Source organism: Coregonus lavaretus, assembly GCF_964263955.1.
Source record: "Coregonus lavaretus genome assembly, chromosome: 7".
NCBI lineage: Eukaryota > Metazoa > Chordata > Actinopteri > Salmoniformes > Salmonidae > Coregonus > Coregonus lavaretus.
In genome coordinates, this window is record NC_139994.1 from 44,381,955 (window position 1) to 44,393,657 (window position 11,703).

General features: G+C 41.4%; 1 protein-coding gene across 2 annotated transcripts; it reads left to right on the forward strand.

The window, feature by feature from the left end:
- The first annotated feature begins 251 nt into the window (after positions 1 to 251).
- Positions 252 to 11,139, forward strand: LOC311132151 (uncharacterized protein). Of its 2 annotated transcripts, none has more exons than XM_084165371.1 (7): positions 252 to 532; positions 4,055 to 4,228; positions 4,541 to 4,726; positions 4,994 to 5,150; positions 8,489 to 8,543; positions 9,438 to 9,662; positions 9,896 to 11,139. In XM_084165371.1, exons 1-7 carry the CDS (start codon positions 466 to 468, stop codon positions 10,118 to 10,120), a joined length of 1,089 nt encoding a protein of 362 aa, XP_084021497.1. In that variant the 5' UTR covers positions 252 to 465; the 3' UTR covers positions 10,121 to 11,139. The 2 variants fall into 2 exon arrangements, with proteins under 2 accessions (XP_084021497.1, XP_084021496.1); XM_084165370.1 differs by having other exon boundaries at positions 257 to 532; positions 9,860 to 11,139.
- Positions 11,140 to 11,703: the final 564 nt, after the last annotated feature.

Consider the following 11,703-nt stretch of genomic DNA (forward strand, 5'->3'; position numbering starts at 1 on the left):
TGCTACTCTCTTCACCTCACTTCACTTCCTCTTCCTTTTGAGAGAGAGAGAGAGAGAGAGAGAGAGAGAGAGAGAGAGAGAGAGAGAGAGAGAGAGAGAGAGAGAGAGAGAGAGAGAGAGAGAGAGAGAGAGAGAGAGAGAGAGAGAGAGAGAGAGAGAGCGAGAGAGAGAGAGAGAGAGAGAGAGAGAGAGAGAGTGAGAGTGAGAGTGAGAGAGAAATCATATTAAAAGTGCTTAGGCCGAAAGTGTTTGGAAAGAGGAAGTTGAGAGTTGTGAGTCAGAGACAGAAAATTGGTGTGAATACAGAGATTTACTCAGAGAAACACGGAATGAACAAATGAAAATAATTATGGTGGAGTGAAAAAAAGGAGAGTGGTAAAAAAGCTAACAGATGAAACTGAACTGGAAAACACAACAAAAAGACAACAAGTGAAGAGGAAAAGAGAAGACTGAACATTGTGGCAGATGACAGAGTCAGATATGAGAAAACGCTGTGTCTACACTCTTCTGGTCTTCGTGCTGATACAGACAGGTGGGTTAGACTAACTCATCTAGGATAAGATTCAAGTTTTAGTTTAGCAGAAACACACATAGCAAAAACGGCATTAATATAATAATTTAGGATGAAAAAAAAAATACTTATTTTCATTGTGGTCCTCAAAAACCCAAGGTTTCATTACATTGCATTGGTATGGTTATGCAGTACTAAAACCTATTTTAATAGTTCAAGGTAGGGTAATACACATCCAGCTGATTTAAAAAGTGTAAGGTTTCGGCAAAAAGAAAGGGATATTACAGGTTTCGACCTTTGTGTGTGTGCGTTTGTGCGCGTTTGTGCATGCATGTCTGAATGTACTCAATTGTGAAATCAGCTTTTGTGAAAGAGCACAGTTAGATATGGCATATAGAAGCAAACCGGATGGACATCATGAAAATGATCGAAGAAGGTTGAGGAAGTTCAGGAGTAAAAACAAACAAAATATAATTATTGTAGAATTGACTGTGTCCATAAAATGTATATAGTATGTATAAGCTGGAAGTAGAGGCCTAAGCATTGTTGTTCACTAGTTTACTGCAAATAGGGAAGGGGTGGTGGGGTTGGAAAGTAATAAAGGGAAATATTAATTTTTTAAAGGATGTATATATATATATATATATATATGTATGTATATGTATTTATATGTATGTATGTGTATATGTATGTATATGTGTATATATACAGTGGGGAGAACAAGTATTTGATACACTGCCGATTTTGCAGGTTTTCCTACTTACAAAGCATGTAGAGGTCTGTAATTTTTTATCATAGGTACACTTCAACTGTGAGAGACGGAATCTAAAACAAAAATCCAGAAAATCACATTGTATGATTTTTAAGTAATTCATTTGCATTTTATTGCATGACATAAGTATTTGATCACCTACCAACCAGTAAGAATTCCGGCTCTCACAGACCTGTTAGTTTTTCTTTAAGAAGCCCTCCTGTTTTCTACTCATTACCTGTATTAACTGCACCTGTTTGAACTCATTACCTGTATAAAAGACACCTGTCCACACACTCAATCAAACAGACTCCAACCTCTCCACAATGGCCAAGACCAGAGAGATGTGTAAGGACATCAGGGATAAAATTGTAGACCTGCACAAGGCTGGGATGGGCTACAGGACAATAGGCAAGCAGCTTGGTGAGAAGGCAACAACTGTTGGCGCAATTATTAGAAAATGGAAGAAGTTCAAGATGACGGTCAATCACCCTCGGTCTGGGGCTCCATGCAAGATCTCACCTTGTGGGGCATCAATGATCATGAGGAAGGTGAGGGATCAGCCCAGAACTAAACGGCAGGACCTGGTCAATGACCTGAAGAGAGCTGGGACCACAGTCTCAAAGAAAACCATTAGTAACACACTACGCCGTCATGGATTAAAATCGTGTAGCGCACGCAAGGTCCCCCTGCTCAAGCCAGCGCATGTCCAGGCCCGTTTGAAGTTTGCCAATGACCATCTGGATGATTCAGAGGAGGAATGGGAGAAGGTCATGTGGTCTGATGAGACAGAAATAGAGCTTTTTGGTCTAAACTCCACTCACCGTGTTTGGAGGAAGAAGAAGGATGAGTACAACCCCAAGAACACCATCCCAACTGTGAAGCATGGAGGTGGAAACATCATTCTTTGGGGATGATTTTCTGCAAAGGGAACAGGACGACTGCACCGTATTGAGGAGAGGATGGATGGGGCCATGTATCGCGAGATCTTGGCCAACAACCTCCTTCCCTCAGTAAGAGCATTGAAGATGGGTCGTGGCTGGGTCTTCCAGCATGACAACGACCCGAAACACACAGCCAGGGCAACTAAGGAGTGGCTCCGTAAGAAGCATCTCAAGGTCCTGGAGTGGCCTAGCCAGTCTCCAGACCTGAACCCAATAGAAAATCTTTGGAAGGAGCTGAAAGTCCATATTGGCCAGCGATAGCCCCAAAACCTGAAGGATCTGGAGAAGGTCTGTATGGAGGAGTGGGCCAAAATCCCTGCTGCAGTGTGTGCAAACCTGGTGAAGACCTACAAGAAACGTATGATCTCTGTAATTGCAAACAAAGGTTTCTGTACCAAATATTAAGTTCTGCTTTTCGGATGTATCAAATACTTATGTCATGCAATAAAATGCAGATTAATTACTTAAAAATCATACAATGTGATTGTCTGGATTTTTGTTTTAGAGTCCGTCTCTCACAGTTGAAGTGTACATATGATAAAAATTACAGACCTCTACATGCTTTGTAAGTAGGAAAACCTGCAAAATCGGCAGTGTATCAAATACTTGTTCTCCCCACTGTATATATTTGTGAGAAAAAAACATATGGGGGATTGGAAGTTATGCAGACAATTACATTGATGGAAGTTACAATCTATCTGCAATTTTAAAGCTGATCTACCCCCTAAAGAATTGTACTCAATTGTCATACTTGAGTAAAAGTAAAGATACCTTAATAGAAAATGACTCAAGTAAATGTGAAAGTCACTCAGTAAAATACTACTTGAGTAAAAGTCTCAAAGTATCTAGTTTTAAATGTAAGTACAGAGGTGGAAAAAGTACTCAATTGTCATACTTGAATAAAAGTACAAAGTAAAAGTAAATGCTATACATCAAATTCCTTATATTAAGCAAACGAGACGGCACAATTTTCATATATTTTTTGGGATTTACAGACACACTAACACTCAGACATAATTTACAAATGCAGTATTTGTGTTTAGTGAGTCCGCCAGATTTGAGGCATTAGGGATAACAACGCGTTATACTGATAGGTGCGTGAATTGGGCCATATTGCTGTCCTGCCTGAGCATTCGAAATGTAACAAGTACTTTTGGGTGCCAGGGAAAATGTATGGAGTAAAAAGTATATACACTGAGTGTACAAAACATTATTTCATTTAATTTATAGTCATTTAGCAGACGCTCTTATCCAGAGCAACTTACAGGAGCAATTAGGGTTAAGTGCCTTGCTCAAGGGCACATCGACAGATTTTTCACCTAGTCGGCTCGGGAATTAGAACCAGCGACCTTTCGGTCATTATAGATACATACTCTTTCCATGACATAGACTGACCAGGCGAATCCAGGTGAAAGCTATGATCCCTTATTGATGTCACTTGATAAATCCAGGACATCCAGCCAACTTGACACAACCGTGGAATGCATTTAAATCAACATGGGCCAGCATCCCTGTAGAACGCTTTCAATATTAGGACGGTGTTCTTAATATTTTGTATACTCAGTGTATTTTCTTAAGGAAAGTAGTGGAGTAAAGGTAAAAGTTGTCAAACATATATAAATAGTAAAGTACAGATACCCAAAATAACGACTTAAGTAGTACTTTAAAGTATTTTTACTTAAGTACTTTACACCACTGTCTGAATATGTGTGAGTGTGTATTAGTGTGTTTTTAATGTATGATCCACAAAAACATGGTTTCAGCATTATTTCACTGGAAGTGGCTGTCATTTTTACTAGCGCCTACACAACTTTGATGCAAAAACGTCTACTTTATTACTTCACACAGGCATGACAGACAGTGGGATTTCTGTATCTCACACATGGGATGGATATCATCTATCTATCACCTGTCGTCTCATGGGGGACAATGACACTGTTTCTCAGATCAACTGGGAGATGACCAACAGTACACACCACACCACCACCAGACTGAAACTGGGCATCTTCCATCCCATATTCGGTACTTAATATAATAATAATATAATAATACTCATTAATTGCTTTTACTTTGACTATTGCAGAATGTGCAAAGTTGTCATCAAGGCAAAGGGGGGCTACTTTGAAAAATCTCAAATATAAAATATATTTTGATTTGTTTAACACTTTTTGGGTTACTACATGATTCCATATGTTTATTTCATAGTGTTGATGTCTTCACTGTTATTCTACAATGTAGAAAATAGAAAAAAATATAGAAAAACCCTAGAATGAGTAGGTGTGTCCAAACCTTTGACTGGTACTGTATATTAATAATATAATATATGCCATTAAGGTACCTACGTGGCCCCAGAGTACAACGATACTGTGGAGATCGAGGGTAGTACCTCAAGCGGCAGTTACACGCTCAGCCTGAGAGGTAGCGCTGTGTTGGAGGACAGTCAGCTCTGCTGTAAATTCATCACCTTTCCCTCTGGAGTGCTGGAGCATTGTACAGATACCAGGATTAATGAAAGTACAGGTACTCTCTCTCTCTCTCGCTCTCTCTCTTGTTTGTCTGTCTCTGTTTCTCTCTCTCCTTCTATCCCACACATCCTGGTATTTCCCCTCTCTGGTTCCCTTTCTTTGTTGATCACAACTATCCATACAATACATATAAAAAATATTATTTCACAAAATTCAACTTTGCCATCACAACTACTTGGGTTGGGTAGTGCTTGTATGCACAATTTTGTGTGAATGTATGTGAGCATGATTGAATGTGGGTCTATCTATGGTCTACTCACAGAGGAGGCCCAGGAGTCAGAAGGCCCAGAGGGTTTACTAGGGGAGAGACAAGTGGAGCAGTGGGCTCTGCTAGTAGGAGGATCTACCATCTGTCTCCTCTGTATTGCCACCTCTCTCTACTACTGCTGGAAGTATTGCTACAGACACTGCTGCTGCAGGTACCTATTCGTCAACCAAACCCAATGTCTCTCTGTGTCTGTCTGTTCTCTCTGTCTCTCTCTCTCTCTCACTCTCACTCTCTCTCTCTCTCTATATATATATATACACTGAGTGCAGTGGCAATTTTAGCATGTAAATCTTGGTGGGGCAAACAAAACAGAAAAATGTTTTTATGCATGCCAGCAAAGCCACTACACAACACTAAACAATACAGTCATTGCACTATAACGGTGACAAACGGGGCCCACAAACGGTTAGGGCCTACATAAAGCTGTCACAACAGCAGAGCTTTCATTTCAGCACTATGGAGTGAATCCTTACCACCGCTACACCTGGCTATCAGCGGAGCCTTGTCTGGCAGCGAAACAGTTCATTCAGTCTCATTTACTGCCTTTTTTTAAAACATAGCTGATATGGCTGACTTGCTTAAACAAATGTGGTTTCTACTGACAATTGAGATGTACAAACTATGACATAAGGGAACGACGAGCGGTTAAGAGGCAATCCATAATGAGCGAGCTAGGACGGATGTAGTCAATATAAGTATTTGTTCAGCACTTTTGAAATGTACAGCGACAGAATTCAGAACATGGGCCGTTCTTACAGTATTCTCCATGTACACCAAGTCAGAACCGTAGGATAAATAAAGGGGGCATATAAGCAGACAATGAAAGCTCTTACAATATTTGATGATGACATTTCTCTAAAACAGGCTATAGGCTACATGTGCACCACCAAGTCAGAACAGTAAGCTAAGTTATGAGGGGGAAAGGGACCAAATTATTAGGGTGAGGCACATGGGCTACTAACAGCTTACTACACAACATACACTTAGTATTACTTTCTTAGCTACAGTATACATATCTCCCTGGCATATTACATCATTTATGCAGCAGCATACAATACATTTTTGGACTCACCTTGTTGTACTGTGCTCACTTGAACAGGAAGGTGGTGCGACGGTCCTTCTTGTGGGCTCTAGAAAGAGGCCCGAAATCCCGACTTGGAATTCCGAGTTGGATGACCATTCAAAAATAATTTTCCGTATTCCCAGTTGTCTTGAACTCAGTGAAGTCTGTGATTTCCCAGTTCCGAGTTTCCAGTTGTTTTGAACGCGGCAGAAGTCATGCTTGATTGACAGCATGGCCAGTGTATTCAAACCTTTCTGGCCCATGGCGTTACACCCTTTTCGTGATATCCAATTGGTAGTTAAGATCTTGTCTCATCGCTGCAACTCCCCTACGGACTCAGCGAAGGTTGAGAGCCAAGCCGCACTGCTTCTTGACACACTGCTCGCTTAAGCCGGAAGCCAGCCGCATGTGTCAGAGGAAACACTGTCGAACTGACGACCGAAATCAGCTTGCCCGGCCCGCCACAAGGAGTCGCTAGAGCACGATGAGACAAGGACGTCCCGGCTAGCCAAACCCTCACCTAACCCGGACGATGCTGGGCCCATTGTGTGCTGCCTCATGGACTGGGAGACCCATGAGTCACAGCCGGCTGTGACACAGCCTGGGATCGAACCCGGGGCTCCAGTGGCACCTTAGCAATGTTACCACTGGCTGCCCCTCCACCACAGAAAGCACTGAGCTAGGCTGAAACACCTGCATTTTGGAGCTGCCTTACTCAAGAAAGCAAAAAATAGACCATGTTTGTTTGCGGCTTTATTAACTCAAGTTGCAAAGAAAAAGCCATATCTCAGACTGCCCATCTTAATCTTTTCTTTTTATTGGCCAGTCTGAGATATGGCTTTTTCTTTGCAACTCTGCCTAGAAGGTCAGCATCCCACTGTCGCCTCTTCACTGTTGATGTTGAGACTGGTGTTTTGCGGGTACTATTTAATGAAGCTGCCAGTTGAGGATCTGTGAGGTGTCTGTTTCTCAAACTAGACACTCTAATGTATTTGTCCTCTTGCTCAGTTGTACACCGGGGCCTCCCACTCCTCTTTCTATTCTGGTTAGAGCCAGTTTGCACTGTTCTGTGAAGGGAGTAGTACACAGTGTTGTACGAGATCTTCAGTTTCTTGGCAATTTCTCGCATGAAATAGCCTTCATTTCTCAGAACAAGAATAGACTGACGAGTTTCAGAAGAAAGTTATTTGTTTCTGGCCATTTTGAGCCTGTAATCGAACCCAAAATTTCTGATGCTCCAGATACTCAACTAGTCTCAAGAAGGCCAGTTTTATTGCTTCTTTAATCAGCACAACAGTTTTCAGCTGTGCTAACATAATTGCAAAAGGGTTTTCTAATGATCAATTAGTATTTTAAAATGATAAACCTGGATTAGCAAACACAACGTGCCATTGGAACACAGGACTGATGGTTGCTGATAATGAGCCTCTGTACGCCTATGTAGATATTCCATAAAAAATCAACAGTTTCCAGCAACAATAGCCATTTACAACATTAACAATGTCTACACTGTATTTCTGATATATATATATATATATATATATATATATGTCTCTCTTTGTCTATCAATGTCATTCATCTCTGTATCTCTCTCCCTTTTGTTTCTCTTTATCATTTATCCAAACAAACCAAGACAGTCGTGAAGAGGGCACGACAACACCTTTTCCCCCTTAGGAGACTGAAAAGATTTGGCATGGGTCCTCAGATCTTAAAAAAGTTATACAGCTGCACCAGCGAGAGCATCCTGACCGGTTGCATCACCGCCTCCAGTCACCCAAGTCATAGACTGTTCTCTCTGCTACCGCACGGCAAGCGGTACCGGAGCGCCAAGTCTAGGTCCAAAAGGCTCCTTAACAGCTTCTACCCCAAGCCATATGGCTGCTGAACAAATCAAATGGCCACCCGGACTATTTACATTGACCCCCCCCCCCCCGCACATTGACTCACTGTTTATTATCTATGCATAGTCAGTTTACCCCTACCTACATGTACAAATTACCTCGACTAACCTGTAGCCCCGCACATTGACTCGGTACCGGTACCCCCTGTATATAGCCTCATTATTGTTATTTTATTGTGTTACTTTTCATTTAATTTTTTACTTTAGCTTATTTAGTAAATATTTTCTTGACTCTATTTCTTGAACTGCATTGTTGGTTAAGGGCTTGTAAGTAAGCATTTCACGCTAAGGTCTACTACACCTGTTGTATTCGGCGCATGTGACAAAATACAATTTTATTTTATTTTATTTATCTTCCTCTCTGTCTTTCTTTTCGCTTTGTATTTCTCTCACACTCACATGGAAATACAGGCCTCTCTCTCTCTCTCTCTCAGTAAAGTTTCCAGTAGCACTGACTATAACACCAAAAGTCATCAGCTCTCTGACTGTAACACCAATACTTATCTGCTGATATATATTTTTCCAGGAGGCGAGTATTCGAGGTGGAGACTTATCTGACAGATCAACACACAGACTCAGAGGTAAAGTTATCCTGTCAGCTACTCTTTCAGCTCAACATCCGCTACATACCTTTTTGACACAATGGAAAAGGACATCTTTATTTAGAAATTAAGTATTGCAAGGTAATTGTAACCTAAAGCCCACAGAAAACGTCATTGGTGTAACTGAAAGCAGGCTACCTTGGACCACTGTAATCTAAAGTACCCCAAAATTGGCCTAACTTCATCTAATGTAGGCACCCTAATCACAAGCATTTCTAGAGTCATAGAGATAAAGCATTGCCTCTCTCTATGGCTAGAGTGACCTCTGTAACTATAGTGACCTACGTTACCATGAAAACCCACAGGGCCCCTTCAGCATGGTTATCACCATGGTTTCCTGTTGTTCACTGTGAATGACGTACATGTGGTTAGACGTCTCGGCCATCGCTCAGCCGTTTCTCTCTCTCTCTCACACACACACACACACTCAAATGCGCACGCACACACACACACACACACACACACATACACATACACACACACTGGTAAATGTGGTTTGACATCTCGGCCATCGCTCAGCCGTTTCTCACATTTTATTCGAGAGGGTTGTACGGTCGAGAGATTTGCTTTCATTACACTTCTATTACAGTCCTCTTTACATTGAAATTATATTTACATGATAGAACATGATTAGGCCTACATTATGGAGCCAACTGATCCAAGAACTGTTACAAGCAACATTACATGCAGTATAATTTAGTTACCAATTATTTTTATAGTGTTTACATTTACATGAAATGTACATGATAGAATATGATAAAAGGACAACTAAAAAAAATCAACATTACAACATTAGTTACCAATTATTTTCTAAACAACATACATATCACCTAGTCTCTCTTGCCCCACCCCCTCTATCTCTTTACCATCCAGGGGGTCACAGAGGAGCCACCCCATCAACCCACCCTTCCCTCAACCCCTCACCCCCAGCTCCAGGGTTTTGACCCCTCTAAGCTGTACACTAAGATCAAGCGGGACCTGCTGTATGGACGGCTGTGGAAGGCCTACCAGGGGTCGGCTAGGGCCTGGGGCCCCACAACAAAGCAGGGACCACAGCAGCAAGGGCCACAACAAGGGGCAGAACTAGGGCCACAAAAGGTATATCTTCCTTTCTATAGGTTTTTTATTAATAAGTCTATGCACGAGGAAACCTAACCTTACAAAACAGTCTATTGAAAACAAAGAAATTGAAAAAGATTATACAACGTGAATACAAAGCCTGTGGGCCATGCACAAATGACACAGAAATCACACACATGCTGTAGAGTATTTGATAAAGTCATCATCATCATCAGGTCTATTTTCTTCTGGGGGAACATCGGGCATCACAGAGAGAGGAACCAGAAGAACCGGAAGTAGAACCTAATCTAGAACAAGAACAAGATCCTCAACCAACCCTGGAAGGAACCGTGGAACCACAGACTGAGCCTGAACCTATTCAACCTATACTAGCCCTGGAACCTGGAACACCTAGAACTAGAACACAACTTCCCACCAACCTTTCCTGCACAGAGGGAGGAACTGGAACCAGACTCAGGGACAGAGAAGGAAACTGAGGAAACCAGAGACTAACCCTTCAGCGAGGAGGTTTATGAAGGGAGGGTGTGTTGTGTTGCTGTGTTTGTCTGTGTGTCTGTGTGTGTGCGTGCGTACATGTGTGTTGGGAGGAATAATGCATTGTTGACATTGGGTGAATAACCCTGACCTCCTGAAGTTAGCTGTCAATCAATACGATCACACACTTATTGCCCCAGTGGGAAATGTAGTGTGTGAATCTTAAACTCACTGGTTATCGCCCTGGTTTCCTGTTGTTTACTGTGAACAACGTACATGTGGTTAGACGTCTCGGCCATAACTCAGCCGTTTCTCTCTCTCTCTCTCACACACACACACACATACACACACAGACAAACACATACACACACACACACACACACAGACAGACAAACACACACACACACACAGACAAACACACACACAAACACACATACTGCACACACAGTCACACACACACACACACACAGACATACTGTACATACTGTACACACACACACACACTGGTAAATGGGGTTTGACGTCTCGGCCATCGCTCAGCGGTTTCTCACATTTGAGCTCACAACAGACAGAAGAAGCAGGGAAAGATTTTTTATAACATTTGCTGTATGGTCGAATTTAGTGTGATGTGCATAGAGCATTTTGCTTGTAAATATAGTAATAGGTTGCATGACCTTTAGCCTCTAAAGAGAGCTGTTATAGCCAACTGATCAGTTATGGTAAGGAGCAAGACAGTGAGTGATTTTGTTGTTGTTGTGTATCTGTGGTTTTGTGATTGCAATTTCTGTATATAATGCAAAGAGGCATACTGATGAAACAATATCTGTTAGATATTTTTGTGTTTGATTTACCAAACGGTTTTGCTTATTTTGCACCAATAATATATTTCATTGTTTTACTCTAGGCTTATTTTATAAATATATTGTGTAAACAAAATATTACTTAAGCCTGTTGAATGTCTTATTGTTTTATACTTTTATATAACGTTTATACTTTTGTTTCAATAAAAAATCGGACTAGCAAAAGTTTGAGTCATTCACTTGACATCTAGACTGTGCCTGCTTTATATTTTGGCCACTGGGGGACGACAAAAGACAATTTATTAACTAACCTCGTCCCCAGGCTATTCCGCACAGCGCACACATCAACGAGCTCAAAGTTGGCCTTAGTTGGAGTGACCATAGAATTCTATGGGAGTGACCTTACTGAGTAAAGTTTGGATAGTTCTAACCACAGGAGGTTGGTGGTACCTTAATTGGGGAGAACAGGCTCGTGGTAATGACTGGAGCGGAATCCGTGGAATGGTGTCAAATACATCAAACACATGGTTTCCAGGTGTTTGATGCCATTCCATTTGCGCCGTTCCAGCCATTATTATGAGCTGTTCTCCCCTCAGCAGCCTCCTGTGGTTCTAACAGACTAATTTTATTGTATTTATTTTTTATTTAACCTTTATTTAACTAATGCATGTAATACAATGTGTAATGAAGCAGAGAATATTAATTATGGAGACTAGATACAGTAGTTCTTCCACAAACCGTTTGAAAATAAGTCCAAACAAATAGGCTAGCCTAAATTGGGAATA

Excerpts from the sequence above, each read along its gene's own strand:
- LOC311132151 (XM_084165370.1), top strand. The coding sequence starts at position 466 with ATGACAGAGTCAGATATGAGAAAACGCTGTGTCTACACTCTTCTGGTC. Across the intron at positions 5,151-8,488 it reads TACAGACACTGCTGCTGCAG|GAGGCGAGTATTCGAGGTGG; the intron begins GTACCTATTCGT and ends ATATTTTTCCAG. Across the intron at positions 9,663-9,859 it reads CAGAACTAGGGCCACAAAAG|GTCTATTTTCTTCTGGGGGA; the intron begins GTATATCTTCCT and ends CATCATCATCAG.